The sequence below is a fragment of the Eptesicus fuscus genome, chromosome 6 (assembly GCF_027574615.1).
Source record: "Eptesicus fuscus isolate TK198812 chromosome 6, DD_ASM_mEF_20220401, whole genome shotgun sequence".
In the NCBI taxonomy this organism is placed as follows: Eukaryota; Metazoa; Chordata; class Mammalia; order Chiroptera; family Vespertilionidae; genus Eptesicus; species Eptesicus fuscus.
Window position 1 is genome coordinate 79,241,764 of NC_072478.1, and position 21,041 is coordinate 79,262,804.

The 21,041-nt window shown below is 53.4% G+C and overlaps 1 protein-coding gene across 5 annotated transcripts in view; it reads right to left on the bottom strand.

Annotated features, from left to right (window-relative positions):
* NRG2 (neuregulin 2) overlaps positions 1–21,041 on the bottom strand; it is a 177,668-nt gene that overhangs the window by 21,422 nt on the left and 135,205 nt on the right. For 4 of the 5 annotated variants that reach the window (XM_054717012.1, XM_008141512.3, XM_008141520.3 and 1 more), the window contains exons 2-4: positions 17,141–17,312; positions 10,004–10,122; positions 993–1,113 (exon numbers count right to left, since the gene is read on the bottom strand). In XM_054717012.1, coding sequence (XP_054572987.1) covers positions 993–1,113; positions 10,004–10,122; positions 17,141–17,312 — 412 coding nt within the window. The remainder of the gene's footprint in view (positions 1–992; positions 1,114–10,003; positions 10,123–17,140; positions 17,313–21,041) is intronic. The other variant, XM_054717013.1, reaches the window with a different exon arrangement.

A 21,041-nucleotide genomic window follows, 5' to 3' on the forward strand; every position in this document is an offset into this window, starting at 1 on the left:
TGCTTTGAAAACCCAAAGTTGATAACTAGACCTCCCTCCTACTCCTGAGGATCCAGCCAGAACCTGTGCTACCCTCACCAGCCACTCCTTCTCCTCCTCGTCCTCCTCCTCCTCCTCTCTCTCTATTTCCTCCTCCTCCTCCTCTTGCACCTGCCCGAGAACCCATCAAGAGGGCGCTGTGGGTCCAGCTGCTCAGAAGATCTCGCTGGGCCTGAATAAGCCCTCTCTGATGCCCATGCCCTCCTGCCCTGTGTGTAAGCGGAACAGGTGGTTCTAAGCTCTTGGGAGTCCTCCTGAGGCAGCCCTGCCTGGCTGGAGAGTAGCTCTGACCGTGGGGAGGCACAGAAAGCCCAGCTTGAGCTCTTCAACCCTGACCTCTGCCACTGGGTCACACCCAGAGTGGTGTCCCCACTGGAGTCCCTTCACCCCATAGAGAGGGACTAGGGCCAGGCAGCACCCAGGGCACATCTGGATAGTGGGGTCCTGCCAAGCAGGGAGAGTAGCCAGGTCCTGAGGCGAGCCCTGGGGACAGAGCCCTCTTCTCCCCAAGGGCGCTGGGACTCGCACTCTGCCTGGCCCTGCCGGGCTCCTCACTGCTGGGGAACACACACCCTGGGGAATGTTTATCACAACAAAGTTTGGAGAGTTGCTGAGCAATGGGGAGGGGAAGAAAGAGAGAGAGAGAGAGAGAGAGAACGAGCTCAATGCCCAGGTCACGACTGGCCTCCCCATCTTCCTGAAAGGTGCTGTTGAAGGGTGGACATCAGGAGATGAGTGGGTAGGGGCCTGGGAACCTGGGACTGCAGAAGCCCTGAGCCCTTTAGCGCTTACATCTCCCTGGATTCCAGGAAAGGGGGCACACCTCCCTGTCTACACTCCTTGGGGACCCCTTGTGAGTGGCTTGAAGCCCACTTTTCCTAGAGCCCTCCACTTCTGCCCCAGCCTGTCTCACCCTGCTTTTGCCCCCACGCCCGCCCCCACTGGTCACTTACTTGCAGGAGAGCTGGTTGATGCCCTCGATGTAGTAGCAGACGCCGCCGTTGACACAATAGGACTTGGCTGTCTCGTTGCACTTCCGGGCGTGCCCCGACCAGGATGACAGAGTGGTGCTCACTGGAGGTATGAGAGACATGTGCCAGTGACCCACTGAGACCACCTCTGGGCCCCAGGAACCACCTCCTGCACCGCCCGTCTCAGTGCTCAAAGCTCAGAGACAGCAGGGGTGGCTGGGCAGGGAAGGTCTGGTGGTCCCTCTCGGTCACCAACAAAGCAAAGGGGAGGCCACCATGAGCTCTGACCATCTGCCCAGCACCACCCTGCACCCTGCTCTGGGCAAACCTCCAAAGGCCTGGAAGGTTTTCTGTGTATGGAGGTGGTGAGAGGCCAGCAAAGACTGTTCCCTCAGCCCCCTCCCTCCCTGCCTTCCTGGGGACACCACTGCAGGCAGATGAGACACCACGTGTTCCGTGGGGGACAGAGTCCCAGGGAGGGGACATCCATATCCATATGCTCTGCTCAGGCTCCCACAGTGGCTGGAAGGAAGCTACACTTTGAGGGGGAATGGCACCTTTTGGACACTGTCATGTTCTAAGATCTAAGGAGATATGGGGAGAACCCTCGCTTCCATTTCTTCCCCCTTGGGGGAGGGGAGGAGAGAGCCTCCCGTGAATGTTCTAAAGGCCACTGTGTCCCTCTCCATGAGCATCCAGGGTCTTCTTTGCATCTGCCCTCGCCAGGTAGCTCCCCTCCTTCCCCACCGCGTTAGCTGTTGCCTCTGGAGGAGCCTTGGGCCGGGGACAGCCCAGGCTACAAACCTGGGCTTCAGGCTGCTGGAGAGGAGACGGGCTGGGAGAGGGCTGGGAACAGCGGGGAGGGGAACACTAGGTGAGAGCAAGATGGGCGTTAGGGCTGCTGACTCAGACTGCCCGTCTGATGGATCAGCTTCTTTGGATAAGTGAAAATAACCAAAGTTCTGCTTCCCCATGGGATGGCATCCAGGAAGCTGATTTCAAGTGAAAATTCTTGCCCCAAATGTCAGTTTTCATCTATAAGCTAACCCCCTAGGCTTTGTATCCATCCAGATTGGACAGCCAGAAACTGGCTCCTGCCTCTCCCATCCCCCCCAGCCTCTGGGGCTCTGAGGACCTCTCACTCACCCAGCAGCGAACTCCTCACTGAGGCAAACCTTCTTACCTTGGCTGGTCCTGTCTCCTCAGGGGTACTGAGTGTCTACCACCTCGCGCAGTAATGGGGGCGAGAGGAGGAGGAGGAGGTGGAAAGCAGGCACTTGGCGCCCTCACTGTTTAGACATGCGGGGAGACAGATGGAGCGCGGGGACTGGGAGTGTATACACAGCCTCGCCTCTGTATATGTCTGAAGAGCTCGCTGATAAAACCCAGCGGGCAGGGCCAGCTCCCACCTTCCCCTCCACGTCGTGCCTGCCGCTGGTCTGGCATCTTGAGCCCCACCCTGCCCAGGGCTCCTGCCTCCATACACTCCAGGCCCAGCTGGGAGCCACATGCTGGCTGGGAGAGGAGGCCTCCTGCTGGTCTCTGCCTCATTTCTGGGTCAGTGAGACCCAGGGAACTGAGAAAGGGACAGAGAAGAGAAACAGCTGAGGTGACCACGCCTGTGGATTATAAAATCCTGTTGCTTGGAATGACCCTAGAGGTTGTCCTGTCCTTTGGTTACACTGCCAAGGCGGAGTGAGGAAAGAGCGGGGAAGTGCCTGTTCAGAGTCACAGCGTGTGCTGTGACAAGGATCTACGACGCCCGGCTGAGCATGCTTGCCAGCCACGGTCCCTTGTGGAAGAACACGTCAGTACAAGACTTGACATAAGCTGATGAATGCAAACCCGATGTGGACCACAGGCCTGCGTCCTCTGCGAGTCTTGGCTAAGCCAGAGAAACCTTGTTCTGAACCTGCCAGGCCCAGCTTGGCTTCCACTACAGTCCTGGGCGGGAAAGCCTGCCCATTGCTGCGCTGAGTGAGCAGCAGAGGGCAGCGAGGAGGGTGGCAGGGACCAGGACGGCACGCTTGGGTCTGTCCACACGCCTGTCTGCTCATCGAGGCCTTGGGAGGCAGAGGACAATGCCTGAAGGAAGCCAGGGTCCCGCCTGCGATGCCCTGGCCTGGGCTGCCAGAGCTGTGTTGTCATGGGGACTAGAAAGGCAAAAGGGGAGGCCAATGGGGGAGCCCGTCACAGAGTGTGTGGGGGAAGTGACGTAGGCCTTTCTCTCTCAGAAAGAAGTACCTCGAGCCTCCCCCTCCCGGCCCCCCGCCCTGTGATGGCAGGGCCTTCCTAAGTCGTTGCAGTGCAACTCTGTGGGCTCTCAAGGCAACACATCCCTACTCCCTCGTCGCCGTGTTCTCCTGTGTTTGGGGAAGTGAAGATGACATACGGACTCCTTTGACACCTCCACCCCAAACCCAGCTGCCAATCATCTGCCCAGCCAGTGACTGCAGGGAACAAACCTATTACCTAGGCAGGGGTCCTCAAACTTTTTAAACAGGGGGCCAGTTCACTGTCCCTCAGACCGTTGGAGGGCCGGACTATAGTTTAAAAAAAACTATGAACAAATTCCTATGCACACTGCACATATCTTGTTTTGAAGTAAAAAACAAAACGGCAAAAACACCCGCATGTGGCGCGCGGGCCGTAGTTTGAGGACGCCTGACCTAGAGGGTATCTTTGGTTCTCTTCCTCCTTTATTTTCCCCAGCTGTCTGTCACCAAGGGCTGCCTTTCTACCTCTGCACGAGTCTCTGGTCGCATGGTCTCTTCTGTGCACGACTATCATAGCCTCCTCACTGGTCTTTCTGCCCTCACTCTTGCCTTCATCTCTAACCATTTCATTTTGTAGCTGCCAAAGTGGTTTTTATTCATTTTTAATTTTTAGTTAATCCTTACCTGAGGATATTTTTCCATTGATTTTTAGGGAGATTGGAAGAGAGGGGGAGAAACAGAGAGAGAAACATTGATGTGAGAGAGACACATTGATTGGTTGCCTCCCACACATGCTGACTAGGGCCAGGATTAAGCCTGCAACCAAGATACATGCTCTTGATTGGAATCGAACCCAGGACCCTTCAGTCCAGAGGTCGACACTCTACCCACTGAGCCAAACTGGCTAGGGCCAAACTGGATTTTAGAATATTGGTCAATCATTTCCATTATCAAAATCCACCTATGGCTTCCATTTGCACTCAGAATAGAGTCCCTCAACTTTTCCCAGGTCCAATCTGGGCCTTCCCACCTCTCCTGCTTCATGTCCTATTCCTCTCTTGCAGTACATGCAGACGACACTGGCTTAGTCCAACTCCTCTAACAAGCCAGGTGCCTTCCTGTCCAGGACTTTCAAAAGATCAGTATCTCATCTCTGGTCAACTGAGTGTGAAGACCTGAGGCTTGCCAATGGCCATATGAGTGAGTTTATACGTGGATCCTGACCCCCTGACCCCCACCCCAAACACCCAGGTTGAGCCCAGAGGCCCTGATTGAAGTTTTGTGACAGGCCCTGAGCTGCAGGAATCAGCTAAGCTATGTCTAGAAGGTAATAAATGTAGTTTTAAGTCACTAAAATAATAAAATAAAATAAAAAATCAGTATCTCAGAGAGGCTGCTCAGGCTCCTCTCTTAGCTTTGTATATCTGAGCGTGTAGTGCTTATTCTCACGTAATTAAATGACTAGTTGTGCAATTACGAGCTGTTTAAAGCTTAGCCCCTCCCCCCCCCCACTAGAACGTCATCTCCATTTGGGCAGGGGCCCTGTCTATCTCATTTACCACCGAACCTTGGCTGATGAGGATGTAGCTTTTCTGTAGATTAAAACATTGTTTCCTGTTAAATGCAAATATTCCTGGGAGGTCATCAAGGAAATGAAAATCAAAACCACAGTGAGATACCACTTCGCCCCCACTTAGACAGCTATAATAAAAGAGACGGATAATAACAATGGTGGTGAAGACGAGGAGACATTCAAACTGTCATGCATTGCTGGTGGGAATGTAAAATGGTACTGCCACTTTGGAACACAGTCTGGTGGTTCCTCAAAAAAAATTAAACAGAGGGTTATCATGTGGCCCAGAAATTCTACTCGTAGGTATGGAGCCAAGATAATTGAAAATATGTGTCCTCACAAAGACTTGTACACAAATGATACAGCAGCATTATTCATATAGCCCAAATGTGAAGACGAACTTGAATGACCCAACAACTCACTGATGAATGGATAAACAAAATGTGACGAAACATTATTCAGCTATAAAACGTAAAGTACTGATAAATGCTACAATGTGGATGAACCTTAAAAACATATCAAGTGGAAGAAACTAGTCATGAAAGGTGATATACTGTATGATTCTATTTATATAAAATACCCAGAATAGGTAAATCCATAGAGGCACAAAGCAGAATAGTGATTGCCAGGTACTAAGGGGAGGGATGAATGGGGAGTGACTGCTAATGAGTATTTGGTATTTTTTTGAGTCAATGAAAATGTTTTGGAATTAGTGGTGATGGTTTTACAATTTTGAGAATATACGAAAATCCATTGAATTTTATGTTTTAGAAAGGGTGGATTTTGTAGCATGTCAACTAGACCTCAAAATTTTGATTTAGAAAAATGCCTGGCACATTAGCCATGAGTTTCTTGGTGTAAGTTTACCGGGTCCCTGAAGAGAGAATGGGCCAGGAGGGGGCAGATGCTATGGATGCTCTCCCTGCTGCCAGCTGCGGCAGCTGTTTCTCCCTCCCTCAAGGAGAAACCTCTTCATCCCTCAAGGCTCCCCTCCCACTTGCCCAGAATGCCCCCTTTCCCGTTGATAAAGCTGCCAAAGTTGCCTATCCTTCCTCTTCGGTGTGTTAGGACAGGCAGACACTTCGAGTTCAGGTTTTAGCTTCCTGCCACTTAAGGAACTTTGTCAGAAGCCCGGACTGCCTCCCAGAGCTCAAAACAAGGTCTTGCTGAGTAAGGCCTGCTAAATGTGTGAAAGTGCATGCGTGTGTGTGCCTGCATGAGTCAGAGTGCATGCGTGCATGTGTATGCGATTAAACAGTTAGCCTTTCTAAGCCTCCAGGTAATGGACAGGCCCAGAAGCCTCTCCAGGGCTTCCATGGCCTTGTGACACCCCAGGCCAAACGTGCCTGCCATCTGGGTGAAGGACAGGCGGGTTTGACATCTGGGACATGCAGTCACCTGGGACATTCCCAAGTTTTCTTTCACCTGGGGACGAGGCAGCTGGCTTCTCTAATTCAGAAGAGAATTGGAGAATTCCTTGGACTGGACCAAGCAGATTGTTTTTGTTAAAAGCACCATAAACTCCTTGTCTCCTCCTCCTTATCCCAGCCAACTCAGAAACGTGCCTCTTATGAGCGGGCAGACCTGTGACTACAAGAAGGGTGCCCTGTGCTTTGGGGAAGGACCATCGAGGTGCACTGGAACAGAGCTACAGTAGCAAAGAGCCACCATGATGCTCCTTGAGCAGCCACTGCTCCTTGCCAGCCCTCCCATGCCTTCTTCTGGCCGGCCCACTCCAGTAGCCCTGGCTTCCCTGGGGCCCGGGCGGGCCAAACCTACCCACCTTGGGATGAGTCAGAGGGGGGCAGGCACAGAGGCCCGTTACCCGCCCTCCCCCTCTCCCCAGGGTGTGGTTGCTTCTGGGTTCCACAGGAAAACAGGGAGCCTGGGCATCTCTGCTTGGGAAAACGTCCCCAGCAGGGGCCTCCGGTCCCCTTCAGTGACCCCATTCACCTCCCCACATCAAGAGTAGGATCTTTCCTGCCATGGACTGAACAGAGCAACAGAAGAGGTGGTCGTGTGTGTGTGTGTGTGTGTGTGTGTGTGTGTGTGTGTGTGTGTAGGTGGTGGCGGCGGTAGCAGCAGCTCAGGGCATAGGATGTCAGCCTCAATGTCAAACTCAGAATCCCAGAAGTTTCTCCATGAGCAAAGGGGCAGGGGCTTAGAGATCATCTAGCTGAGCCTCAGATGGGAAACCCTAAGACTAGGGAGGTAGAGTAACTCGTCCTGGGTTGCCCCTTAGAGCTGGGATGAGACCAAAGCTCTGAATTCTTTCCGCCACTCTGCCCTGCTGCTCTCTGGCCAGGCTGCAAGGACAAGAGGCAAGGAGCCACCTGGGAAGTCCTCAGGGCCCAGCCTAAAGCTCCACTGTCTGGTTCCCTAACTGATCAGAACATGGGCTGCTGAGGGCTGTCAGGAGTTTGGGTGTAGTGGGAGTTGCAGCTTATCTTAGGGACCTCACAACAGTCCTGAGCCTTAGGTCCCCAGCCTTGTGCAGGAGAGAGGGCACTCCTGTGGCTTTCGCATGGCAGCCCTCTCCTCCTCCTCTGCTAACAGCACACCTCTAAGGAAGTGCCTGCCCCGCCCCCCGTAGTTCTAGTACTCTGCCTCACTCATAGTACTCTGCCTCTCAATACCCCCTCTGCACACCCACAGGCCTGGCAATCATACAATCACACAGGTGGCACCTCACCCCCCTGAGCACGGTGACTGGGCCAATCAGGGCACGTCACCTGAGCAGGGAGCCGTCGGAATCCACCTGTGTGATTGTATGAATGGACACAGAGACAAACTATCCCTTTTCCTTGGGTGGCGAGCTGGGATGATATAAACCCAGAGCTTTCTGAGGCCATGGCTTCCTCTTCCCTGACCATCCCCAAGACACGGAGAAACCCGTTTTCCAGTAGTAGGAAATGGGGCTAACATGGTAGGAGAGAGCATCCTGACCCTGCTCTGAGTTCTTGTCATGTCTGGGGCCAGTTCCGCCTCTGGCCATCTCAGTTTTATAAGCCAATAAATTCCTTCAGGTAGTTTTAAGTTAGGTTGTTGTCAGCTCTAACCAAGAAAGTTTTGAATAATGAAATAGGGCATCTAAAATACAAAGTGGATCTGAGACCGTCTGCCCACTCTGGCTGAGGCAGCAGATGCTGGATCCATTTTCCCAGGCTTGGGACAGGTTGGGAGGAGCCGGGGGCCCAGGTACCCCCAGTATAACCATGCCCAGGCTGGGGCATGTGGGAGTCAGTTAATGGCCTTGGAGCAGGTTCCAAGCCCTTTTATATAATATTTCCCAGGGGCCTGCTGTAAGCCAGGCACTTGTGCTAGGCCCAGAGGCAAGAGTAGTAAACAGCCCCACATAGCCCCCTGGAGTGCACGGTCTAGCTGTTTGACTTTGGGAAGACTATTTAACCTGTCAGTGTTATAATTTATAAAATACTTCAGCCCGGCTGGTGTTGCTCAGTGGTTGAGCACTGGCCTATGAACCAGAAGGCCATGGTTCGATTCCTGGTCAGGGCATATGCCTGGTTTGCGGGCTCACATCTCCAGTGTGGAGCATGCAGGAGGCAGTTGATTAGTGATTCTCTCTCATACTTGGTGTTTCTAGCTCTTTCTCCCTCTCCATTCCTCTCTGAAATCAATAAAAAAATATATATTAAAATATTTCATGGCCTTGAGTACGGGATCAAGAGACAATGGGGAGTCTGATGCAGAGCAGCTCTCAGCAGTTGTGCCTATTACTGAAACTCCTGGGAGAAGGCATCATCCCGCTCTCCCCACTCCTGGTTCACAGTTGCCCTGGGGAGCTCATACCCACAGAGAAAGCTCAGCAACTCTATGAGAGCTGAAGAACCTTCGAAGGCTAGAGTTCAAGAGCTACACAAGACCATGGTTGACCAAGAAGTGGCCCAGGACTGGGCCTCAGGCTGGGCGTGGTCAGGGAGGAAGGCTGCCTGGGAGAGATGACCCAGGAGGAGAAATAATGATGGGATGCAGGCAGGACTGGGAAGATCCTTTGGGCCTCCCTTGAGAGCTGGGCTGTGGGACAAAGTATTTGTTCTGGGCCCCAGGGTGGGTGCATGACAGGATGAGGGTGTCCTGAGAGGCCTTGGCTCTGGTTCAGGTGATTAGGGATAAAACCTGGGCTGAGGTTGCTCCTGCGGTGGGGATGGAAGGGACAGGTGTGAGAAAGGTCCAGAAAGAAGCCTGACCAGGATCTATTGGATACAGTGGCAAGGGAGGCGGAGGAGCCTGAGAGGCTGGGAGAGCAGGGGATCCCTCACAAGACAGGACAGACAGCGTCTGCGCCAGGTTTTCCTCTGAGGGCAGGCCCAGGGCAGCCACGTCCAGCTCTCTTTAGAACATGCTGGGTTCAGAGTCCTGAAAGGCTATATGGTGGAAACACAGGTGGGCGAGGACAGATACAGGATTAGACTCTGTGGTAGGGACAGGACTGGGAAGCCGACCCAAATAACCAGGGAGCCAAATGGTATGCTAGGCCTGGGTGTCAGGAAGAAGGAAGAGTTCTGTGGGGTGTGCTAGAGTCTCAGAGGGGAGCAGCCTGAGGACAGGCAGTTCCAGGGACTTCCCCAGTCAAGGACCCCAGAGGACAGACAGCCCAGCAGGAGGCAGCCTCCATGCTCAAGCTGGAGAGGGGAAGCAAAGGTGTCTCGAGCTTCTGACCTCACAAGTTTCCAAGGGAAAGAATGACATGCAGAGCAGGGGCCTGCCATCCCTGAACAGAGGCTGTCCCCAGGGTCAAAGGCACCCAAGCCTCCCCCCACGGCCCTGTGTAGACGGCTGCCTGCACTCGCGTGCCCAGCAAAGCAACAGGCACCCGGCAGTCAGCTCGCCCGCGCGCACACACCCTGGGCCTGCCTCTCCTTGGAGCCCGGTCCTGGCAGCCCAGCCTGCCATAATTGCCTTCTAAAAATATCCTTCCCCCACCCCCACCTCTTGATTTCAAAATATTTAGTTTTTAGGGTATTTAAAATGAGAGCTGGCGGCTCTTCCAGGCCCCGATAACAAAGCTAAACATTTATGCTTCGACTGCATTTCTCTGAATCGGCCCAGATCTCGGGGCTTGATATGGCAGCAGCAGGAGGGAGGGGAGTCAAGTGCAAGATGGATCATGTGCTGGCCTCCCCAGGGCTGGGGGGCAACTGGAACCCCTATAGGACCCCTCCCTCTGTGGGCGGACTACCTACCGCTGTTGACGTAGAGCCGGCCTCTGACTGTGTCCTTCCCCAGGATGTTCTCGGCCTCGCAGACGTACTCCCCTGCGTCCTCCACCTTCACCTTGTTGAACTGTAGTCGTGAGTTCTTTCTGGTTAGGGAGGTAATAAAAGGGGGAGAGGCGTGAGCCAGGGCCCAGGCTGGCTGTGACTCCCCAGCGGTCACCCAGAGGTCACCTCGCCCTGCAGAGCCACAGTGGCTGCGAAGTGTGGATGGGAAGCGGAGTCTGAGGTCCGGGTGGAACACTGAGTCCCTTGAGCTGGTCGGAAACCCGGGCACCAGGAGAGCATAGGGCAGGGCGAGTGGCTACACACATGTTCCAAATCTACGAATCTCCACATCCCTGTTTCCAGGGCTGGTCCTTATTTGTAGCTATTTTTCTGGGTGAGGAAATCGGGGTCCCTTAGGAAGTCACATGGCCACCTCCCTCCTCTTCTTTCAGTGCCCCTCCCCCCGCCCCAGTGTTTTGCCCCCAACCCGAACAGGTCAGCCACCGGCTCACCGGCTACCTTAGCCTTTCCTGGGAAGTGGCAGCCTGTCACTCTAAATGCAAAGCATATTCCCAGATACCTTCGGGGAGGTGGGTGGGGAGGAGGCTGTTCTGACAGGTTTCCATGGCAACTGTGCCCAGTCTCCCAGCTCCAACCTGTGGCTCTCCCCTAACTTCACATTAGCCCTGCCACTAAGGGGCACACTATGGCCTCTCCAAGGGGCTTTCACTTCATTCATTCATTCATTCATTCATTCATTCAATAAAAGTTTCCTGAGTGCTTTCTGAGAGCCAGGAGCTTGGATAGCTTAGGGAACGAGATCCTGTCGCTGTGGCCTGATTTGACCCTCATGGCTAATCTGGAGGTGGTGGACAGGACAGCACAGATGGGAAAACTGAGTCTTAGAGGGGCTTCTAGACTTGTCCAAGGGCACATGGCAAGGCAAAGGCAGAGGTGGACAAAGTGCTGGAGTTGGTGAGGGCATGGGCTTCCCCCCGGAGACTGACATGGGGTAGACCCCTCTGTGGAGGACTCTGCACCCAGCCCCTGCATTCCGAGAGACACGGGGCCAGGCCTGGGCGGGGACTCCAGTGCTGTGTGTGACTCTAGGATACCTGGCCCTGGTTCTCCCCTTTCCTGGAGACCCTGCCAACCTCTCCTTCCTTCCCAGAGTCTCTCTGCAACCTGCCCCAGGGAACCTGGGCTCTGCAGGTTCTGGTCACATCTCCCACAGCTCGCTCTGCCCCAGTGTTCTCCAGGGGCTGGCTGGAGCCCCAGATGAAGCCCGGGACCCCAGACTGGCCCCCAAGGAGAAACAAGAAGTAGCATGAAAATTTCTCTCCAGGCTGTAATCTCCTCCTCTTTTTAGTCCCGAATTCAAACACCAGGTTCACAGAATATGTGTGGTGGGTTGGAGGGGTGGTGGAGCCCAGGGATGTAGAAAAGGCGATGAGGAAGGACAGGGGTAGAGAGGTCAGGCCAAGGGGAGGAGATGGCGAACGGACCCACATCTCTACCGGGGCTGTGCTGTGGGCACCAGTCTCCTGGGCTCCACCTCTGCATCTGGGAGTGGGCCTTTTCCCAGGCCGCCTCACTCCAAGATTCCCCAAACAAGGGTTCATGAGGTTGTCTTATTTGTAGGCCCTGTTGCTATGGCAATATCCTTATTGATGTTACAGTGACAGCTGCCTGACCCTCCCACTGCCCCTCCACCCCACCCAGTTTTTGCCAGCTCAAGCCAGTCTGTGTCTCCTTGGCCTGGTGTCTGCCTACAACCCTCTTCTGTCAATTCAAGTTTGTTCCCTTCATTAAACAGAGCCTGGGAGGCCCCTCTGGCGAAGACAGCATCTCTTTCCTGGCTTCAGCCTAATTACATGCCACAAAGCCCAGCTGCCTCAGGACCAGGCTCCCCAGCCACCAGATCTTCCCTGACACTAGACAAGCAAAAGTGTGTGTGTGGGGGGGACCGCCTGAGGGTCACAAGGTCACGGTAGAGCGGACCCAGAGCCAGAACCTCCTTGTCACCACAGCTGAGCTCAAAGGACCTTCCTTACATGACACATATGTAGCAGGACAAGGCAGAGCCAGGCTCACAGATGTCCGGAGGGATTAAGGCTCAAACAGGAAAGAAGAGCTTCCACATGAAAGTAAGACCTGGGGAAAGCGGGGAAAGGCGTGGGGGGCCCAGGGAGAGCCGCTCCCCTTTGAGAAACCAGGAAGAGGCAAGGGGACAGAAAGAATGACCCCGAAGTGTACCAGCTGTGCGACGATACTGCCAGATCCAGGGAGGTGGGCCCCAGGCTTTCGAAAAAGAGGTCCTGGGGTCAGAGCTGAAGGCGGGGCTCTGTGGGTCTCCCCAGCCCTGAGGCACGAGCGGGGTGGGGATAACACACACTACGTTCTCTCCTCACTCCTAGCCTCATAGCTGCAAGGACTCAGGACTCTCTCCCACCCCCGGGCAGGCCTGGCGCCCCCTTGCCACCTTGCCTCAGGCCTGCCCCTGTGATGGATGCCCCTCCCTTCCTTTCTCAGCCAGTCTTTTGTTGGCACGGATGGGATTTGGGCTGCCATGTCCTCTACTCGCACATTTTCCTCAGCGCCTACCTCCCTCTGCTTGCCTGAGGGGCCTGTCCCAGCCTGCACCTCATAAATAAGGGAACTCATGGTTCTGCAGGGGAGGGCCCGGTTCTGCAGGGGTGGGGGGCCATGCCCAGGGCTTGGGGGGTCAGTGTTCTCCTGGCACAGGAAAGCTTGGGGAGATACCTCCTGCGGCAGCCCCTGAGGCAGACGGCACCTGCCAGGGAGGGGGTCTCTGCAAGGCCAAGAACAATGTCAAGACAGAGTGTGGCCTGGGCAGAGGAGTGCTAGGGGGCCAGAGAGCAAGCTGCAGTGCGGGCAGAAGGAAAGAGGATGCTGCCAGCCAGGAGCCCCTGCCCCTGCCCCCATGCCAGGGGAAGTATGAGTAGAGGTGGCAGCTCTCTGAGTCACAACGCGGAATCAGAAGTTTCCGATCATGGCCCGCTCCTTCACTCCGCCCTCTCACTGCTGGGAGCCCAGGGGCAGGCTGGGTGGAGCAAGGATATTTCAGAAAGGCAGCAGCTAGGATGGGTCCCTGACAGGAAGGGGACAGGGGCACACTTCAGGCTCTCAGGGGTCCCCGATGCCCAGGAGAAGGCCTGACCAGGCCCTGTTTCTTGACTGGCTGACCTAATTGTTAGATGACATGGAGGCTTGACCAGGATGCTGAAGTGTTCAAAGTCCAGGTCACCCCAAAGGGCGACCTGCCCAGTCCTACTGTCACCCTCTGCCAGGCCATGCAGGGGAGACAGGTATGGGGAACCCTCTCATGCTAGAAAGAGAGACAGCCCCCAACAATGCAATGGAACTGTGTTTGAGGCATTATGACAGGAGGTGACAAGAGCTGCCGGGAGGGCTCAAAAAGGTGTCCCAGAGGCTATGACATTTAAGCTGGGCCTTGGAGAACGTGTCCAGGGACAGTGTGTGTGTGTATGGGGGTCTGCTGCCAGCACAGGGAACAGCCTGAGCCGAAGTCCAGGGCCATGACAGGAATGAGCAGAGATCGGAAGCACCGAGGTAGTGGGGAACAGCGGGGCAGTGACTTAGAGGCCAGGAAGAGAAGAGTCGGAAGGGCTCCAAGGCCTGGGCGGTACCTGGCATACAGCAGGCACTCAAGATCTGTCATGTAAATGAATGGAAGATCGGATATGTGCCCATGTTAGAAAGATCATCATCCCCCATCAGAGTCATGGGAGTTGGTGACTCTAGACGTCTAGAATAGTAAGCAAAACTGGGTGGATGAGATCCACTTTTTCTGAAGAAAGGGTGAGGCCTTTCCCTGCATTCTACACTAGAGGCTAGACTAGAAACCCCGTGAAGGTCGGGACCATGCCAGTTCCATTCCCTGGTGTCTCTCCAGCCTCTGGCAGAGCGCCTGGCACACAGTCGGTGCTATGTTAGATACAGAAATGAACCCACAAAGGGCCTATGACCAGAAAGGGTGGGCACAGCCAAGAGTGGGACAGTGGAGGAGAAGAGGCTAAAAGCTAGGAGACCAAATACGAAGCTCGCGAGGCAGGGAGAAGGGTGCTTCCTTCTGGAGAAGTGGTACCCAATTGGAGGGGACGGCATGGGGGCAGTGCTGAGCAACAGACATCTGCTTCTGCCACAGCTGAGAGGGCAGCACGGGAGGGTGAGGCAGGGCCAGAGGGGGCAGGAGGGAGAGGCCAGGCTGAGGCACTCTGGATTAGAGATGCCTGTGGAGTATCCAGTGTTTCGCTGGCAGCATGGGTCTGGAACTAGGTTTTACAAAAAGCCGTCAAACTGGAGATGGAGGCCTGGGGTCATCAGATATGAGAGGGTGCAAACACCCACAGGTGGAGAGGGAGGGAGGCGAGTGAAGCTCAGAAGACAGGAAAGTTCAGCACTGATGGCGACTAAGAGAGGGTGGTTAAGAGGTGCAGGAGGACCATAGGGGCAAGGGAGCACGTGGCACCCAAGTCAACGACTGCTGACAGGCCTGGGGGCACAGGGCCAGGAAGCTCTGAAGTCGCTGGGTCTGTCAAGAGCTACAGCCATGGGAGTGGGGGTGTGTTTGCAGGGCAGAGTCTAGTGGAGCTGAGAGGCGTGGAGGACAGGAGAGTGGAGTCAGTGGGCCTGAAACTGACTCCGTGTGGTGGTGGAGGGAAGAGGCAAGATGGGGCAACAGCTGGAGGAGGACGAGGCACAGCAACGGGGAGGGAAGCGATGTGAGTGGGCTTGTGAGGAGAGAGAGAAAGGCTGAAGTCACCAGAGAAAGGATCTTGTTGGTGGCGCAGGGGCTCTGAGGGTGTGCGTGCTCCTGTGTGTGGGTGAGTGTGACTGTGACATGGGATCAGGAATGGGGGGGGGGGCGGGTGTGAGGATGGCCAAGTTGGGGACGTGTTTCAGAGTAATGGGGATACAAGGGACAACCCTCTCTCCTGCTTCTGTTTTCTTTTTGGAGATGGCCTCTCCCCTCCTTCACTGAGACGCAGAGGTCCGGAGAGAGGGTTCGCTCTGACCTCCCAGAAAGAGAGGACAGGCGCCCCAACAATCCCAGAAGCCTGTCCATTCCTTTCTCCAGCTTGGAGCCAGTCTTGGGCGATGGGAAGGGGTGGGGTGGCCTCAGAAGGTGAGCTTGGTGGGCAACCTGAGTTTCTTGCTAAATATGTAGATTGGGGACACGCAAGACCCCTCTCCCCAATTTCCTTAGGATGCAGCATTCTCTCAGCCACAAACCTTTGATTAAACCAGTGGTTCCCAACGTGGGCACACACCCCGCAGGGGGACAATTTGATTTTTAAGGGGGGCAATTTGAGAATGAGTTATGAACAGTGAATTTTTTGCCTGTCTTATGGTTCTAGGGGCCTCCTATACAGTATCTATAATAATAAAAGTATAATATGCTAATTAGACTGGACGTCCTTCCAGAAGACCTTCCGGACAAAGCCGTGGCGGCGGGGCGAGGCAGAGGCCCTGGGCCGCCATGCCGAGGCAGAGGCAGCCGCCACGGCGGGTGGGGGACGAGCCCCTTGCACTAATTTTGTGCACCGGGCCTCTAGTATAAATATATATTGTGACATATTCATGCATTTCAGTTCTCTGTTATGTGTTTTGAAACTTTATTTTCTATTTTTCATATCACTTCATATTATATTATTTTTTTAAAACAATTTCTTAGTGATTTCTTCCTCAGTTCTTCATCTGTCCTTTTGTTCTTTTATTTTTCTCTTTCATGGTTGCCATGTTCTTTGGAAGCTTGTTTAGACCAAGTTAATGGCCTTTTTAGGCTTCCTCCATGTGAAAAGGAGTCCACTTTTTGAATAATAAGAATTATATGTCACGGGGGACATCAGGATTTTAGAGATGCCTAGGTGGGGCATGGCCAAAACAATCATGTTGGGAACACTGATCAAATCAAACTCTTTGTAAATTCCAACTTCGCCTGGACCACTTTTCAGGTGACCGGTTTTGCCTCTGCTCCCCACTCTTGAAAGGACAGTCAGAAAACTGAAGTGCCTCCCAGACTCCTTACCCCCACGCCCTCTTTCCCATATTGGAGACGGAGGCCTAGGGGCAGAATGTGCACAGCGAGGGCCACACAGCAACCCAGGAGCAGCCGGAGCCCTGGCCTCCCATCACTTTCTGTTGGGGGGGCAGGCTGGGGTCCTCTAAAATCACCCTTGTTTGCATTTGGGGGGCAGCGAGGAAGAAAAGGATAGCCAGGGAGAGGGTGGTTGTAAGATACTCCGGAGGGGCAGGAAAGACTAGGGTGCTCTCGGCTAGAGAGGGAGGTACACCTGGCCCTCAGGGCCGACAGAACAGAGGTCAGGCAGAACTTCGGTTTAGCAGGCAGACAGGGGCTTCCCCTCGTGCTTGTTCTGCCACCCAACAGTCTGTCGGGGGCTGTGAGAGGCAGGGGAGAGGTGAGGAACTGCCTTGGACTCCTGGCTTCTCTGGTGCCCGAAGCCCCCACTCGACCAACCCAAGATGGAAGAGAGGCCATCTCCCACAGCCGGAGGCTCCTGAGCGTCTGAGTCACTTCTCTGGAGCGCTGACTCCAGATTAAAGACAATCCCATGTCATAGGGGGAAACTGTCTGAGACACAGACTCCCCCAACACTAGTCAAAGCCATGTGCCCTTCCCCCTTAGCCAGCTCTCTGCCCAGTCCAGCTTGCTGAGCTGAGGAACCAGCCCATCACCACACACACGACCTCCCAGGTGCATTCTGCAAGCAGTCTTGCCCCCAAGGACTGCCAAATGCTGGGCTTGCAGACACTGTGGCAGGTCCTTTGAGAAGTTCTAGGACAAGAGTGGACCTCCACAGGCAAAGCTGACTGACAATCAAATTGCCTTCAACCATCCAGAGACATTAATTAAGCATCTATAGTCTGAAGACACTGGGCCAACGTAACCAGAGGAGCCCAGGGTTACAAGGAGAAATTATGGGTGCTGGCAAGGAAGCAGGTGGGGAACGTGATCCACAGGTGAGTCTGGGGACACAGCCCTAGGTTCTGCCAGCTCAGGTCCCTCCTTCTCAGGAGGGAAGCTGCCAGGAGGGAGGGATGGCTGCTGCTCACCTGCCATTGCCGTACTTGATGCGAATGTCGCGGCTGCGGTTGAGCTCCTTGCCATCCTTGAACCAGCGGTAGGAGGGCAGGGGGTTACCGGCTACTGCCTCACACTTCAGCGATTGTTTCTCCCCCACCTGTCCCGTCTGACTCTTCATCTTCTTCAGCTTGGGCCGGGTGGCTGTGGGGGCACAAGGCAGGAGGTGAGCATGGCAATGATGGGCAGTGCCAAGCGTGAGCAATGGAGGAAGGGCCACTGTCCTTGGGCCGGGCCTGGGGAGCTGCCCCTCCAGGTGTCATTTCCTAGTTCAATTCAACAGGCATTCACAGAGGGTCTGCGATGATGCCGTGTGGCTGTTACCTGGAGAGAGCTTCCCTTGTGCCTGGAATGGTACTGGGAGCTTTGCATACATTATCTTATGAAAATAACCCTATTAGTTCACTGCAATGATTAAACCCATTTACAGATGGGGAAACTGAGGCACAGGACGGTGAAGTCACTTCCGAAAGGTGATGGAACTGGGATTCAAACCCAGGTCTCCTTGACTTCAGTGTTCATGATCTAACTTCTGTCCCGGGCGACACAGGCAGACCTCTCGGGGGAGCTGTCACCTGGCATTGACACACAGCATGGCTCAGCGAGGCATGAAGGTGCTGCCCCATCTCAGACTGAGGAGCTACCCCATCTCAGACTGAGGGAGGAGGCAACTCAGCTAAGAGTTAAGGGCTGGGGGTAGAAGGAGAGGAAGGGAGGAGGTCAGGCCAGCCATTTTAATAGATGTTATATTCACACGACTCAAAATTCAGGAGGTGAAAAAGGACATATGGCTCGAAACAACAAGTCTCTCTCTAACTTCTCACCACAGCCATATAGTTTTTCTAAAAGGCAGCCAATTTTGTCAATTCCTTTTATACCCTTTCACAGATCTTTATGCATATACAAAACACACACATTTTAAACAAAATGGAATCATTAGTAACATACATATACAAAAAACCCTAGTATTCACATACCTTTCTTTTTTTAATTTAAATTCTTTATTGTTTAAAGTATTACACGAGTCTCCTTTTTCCTCCATTGACCTCACACCTTTTTCCTATAGCATCATTTTCATGGTTGCATAATATTCCAGAATGAGCCTATCACAGTCTATGTGACCAATTCCTATCATGGGGTAGTTAGCAGGTTTCCTCCCCTTCCTTTCTTCCCCATTCCAAACAAGCCCAGAGGAACATCCTTGCACCTCTGCCCACTGTATACATTCTATATCCACTGCACACACCCAGTGTACACTGTTGTACAGGGAGGATGGCTCTGGACTCAGACTGCCTGGGTTCAAATCCAGGCTTTGCTACTTGTTAGTTTTGTGTCCTCTGGTCATTGACTTAATTAATCCGTTTGCACCTCAATTTCCTTGTCTGTAAAGTACAGGTGATAACAGCTCACCTTGTGGGATGACGGCTGTGAGGATTATATGAGATAATGTGTGTGGAGCTTGGCATGCACTGAGCATTTAATAAAGGTTAGCTATTATTGTTATTATTATCCACAATCATTTCCTAAGGCAATCTTCCTAAAAGTGGAATTGCTGCGTCACAAAGGTTTGCAATCTTCCTCAGCGTTACGGTTGCCAAATTACCTTCTGGAAAGGTTGCATCAATCTGTACTCCCACCAGTGAATGACAGTGCCTGTTTTTTTCCACACCCTCACCAACATGAGGTATTATCATGTATTTAATCTTCACCAATTAGCTAGGCAAAAGATAACGTCTCTGTTGTTTTATTTTGCATTTATTTGATTCCTAGTGAGGCTGACCACTTTTCCTAAGTGTATTGGCCCATTGTATTTCTTCTTTGCGAACTGTCTGTTCTTGCCCGTACTCCGTTTTCCTATTGGGTGCTCACCTTATTGATCTGTAAAAGTTCTGTATACATATTAAGGCTACAAAGCTTTTGTTATATTTCCCACCAATTACCTGCTTCTTATATTTTATAACTAGAGGCCCAGTGCATGATTGAATCATGCACGTGTAGGGTCCCCTACATGCTTTCGCTTTTCGCGGTGGAGCCTGGTGCTGGAGCAGACAGGCACCCAGCTCCCACGCTTTTGATGGTCCGCGGCCGCTGAGGGGGGCTACCCTGCTGTTGAGAGGCGCAGGGGGCGGGAGTCCTGCCCCCTGCGCCTCTCAACGGCCGCTGAGGGGGGCTGCCGCGGACACTTGGCTACCCTGCCGTTGAGAGGTGCAGCTGGGTGTCTGCGGCAGGCCCCCTCAGCGGCCGCGGATCTGGCCGTTGAGAGGCACAGGTGGCAGAAGTCCCGCCCCCTGCGCCTCTCAACAGCAGGGTAGCTCCCCTCAGTGGCAGCGGATCCGTGCCTCTCAATGGCCGGATAGGCCACCCCGAGTCCCGCCCCCCAGCCTCCTGCCACCCAATCGTGGGCGTAGCGGAGTGATGGTAATTTACATGTTACTCTATTATTAGATAGGATGGTTTTCTTTAGGACATCCAGAGGTTTTATGTATATCAACCTATCAATCCGTTGGGCTTTCTGGAACTTTATAATTCTAAATGGGATTGAAATCCTGCCTCAGCATCCTCCCCCCTTACCTACACCCCCACCTTCCTGGGTCCTCAGTCATTGCTTATCAATAGTTCTTAACCCTACATGCTAATAAGAATCATATGGAGAGCTTTAAAAATTATGTAAGTGCCTAGGAAATATCCTAGACATAAGGAAACAGAACCTGTGAGAGTGGGTCCAGGTATGTGGGTTTAAAAAATAAAAATATAACATACATATAGGAAAGTGCACATATTGTAAATGTATAGCTCATGACTGGTTACTAACTGAACACATCTTCACAGGCGGCTTTGCTCTAAGGTTAGGCTGAAATCCAGTGAGCTAACCTCTTGGCCACCTGGTGATCTCCAACTAGTCTCCTCCCTCTTCTTGTGAACCAGGGAAACAGAAAGCTCCTCTCAGGTTAGAGAGTGCCAACCTTCACTGCAGTTCTGAGACAGGGGGCCCTCTAACCACCCCTTCCATGTGCCACCTCCCTCCCAACAAGCCAGGGTGAGGGCGGGGGTGATACCTGGTGAGGAGAAGTGGTCACTCTACTACCTTGTTTCCTGACATGAGTCCTGGTACAACACTGTGCACTAAGCCTGAGGCCACTGCTTAATGGTGGTGGTGAAGGGGGCAGGAGGGGGCAGTTACATAGAGACTCCAGAAATAAGAGGCATGACCCCAATTCAGAGGCCCTGAGAACTGGGGGGCTCCAAAGTCATTCTCTGCCACCAATGGGAAACCCAAGACTACATTTCAGATCACAAAGAGCCCACCCCAACTAGTAAGAACCCCATGTGACCCAATAGCCACTTTTAAAAAATATGTTTTTATTAATTTCAGAGAGGAAGGGAGCGGGAGATAGAAAAAATCAGCGATGAGAGAGAATCATTGATTGGCTGTCCCCTGCAAGCCCCCTACTGGAGATTGAGCCCCCGCAACCAGGGCATGTGCCCTGACCAGGAAACAAACTGTGACCTCCTGGTTCATAGGTTGATGCTCAACCTCTGAGCCACACTGGCTGGGCGCCACTTCTTGATAGTCTACTCACTTCAGAATAATTCCATCTAGCTCACTCGTTCCTCATTCATTCATTCATTCATTCATTCAATCTACTACCTGCCAGGCACTGTCCAGATTTTGGGCCCTGAGCATACAATAGTGAACAAGACAGATAATCTTCCTGCTCTCATGAAGCCTGAACTTGAGTGAGGAGGATGCACAACAGCAAATAATCACCAGGATCTATGAGGCAGTGAAAAGCAGCTGGTTAACAGAGGCCCATGTGGCTGGAAGATTCTGGAAAGCAAGGGTGGTATGAGGGGATCCTGGAGAGGGAGGCC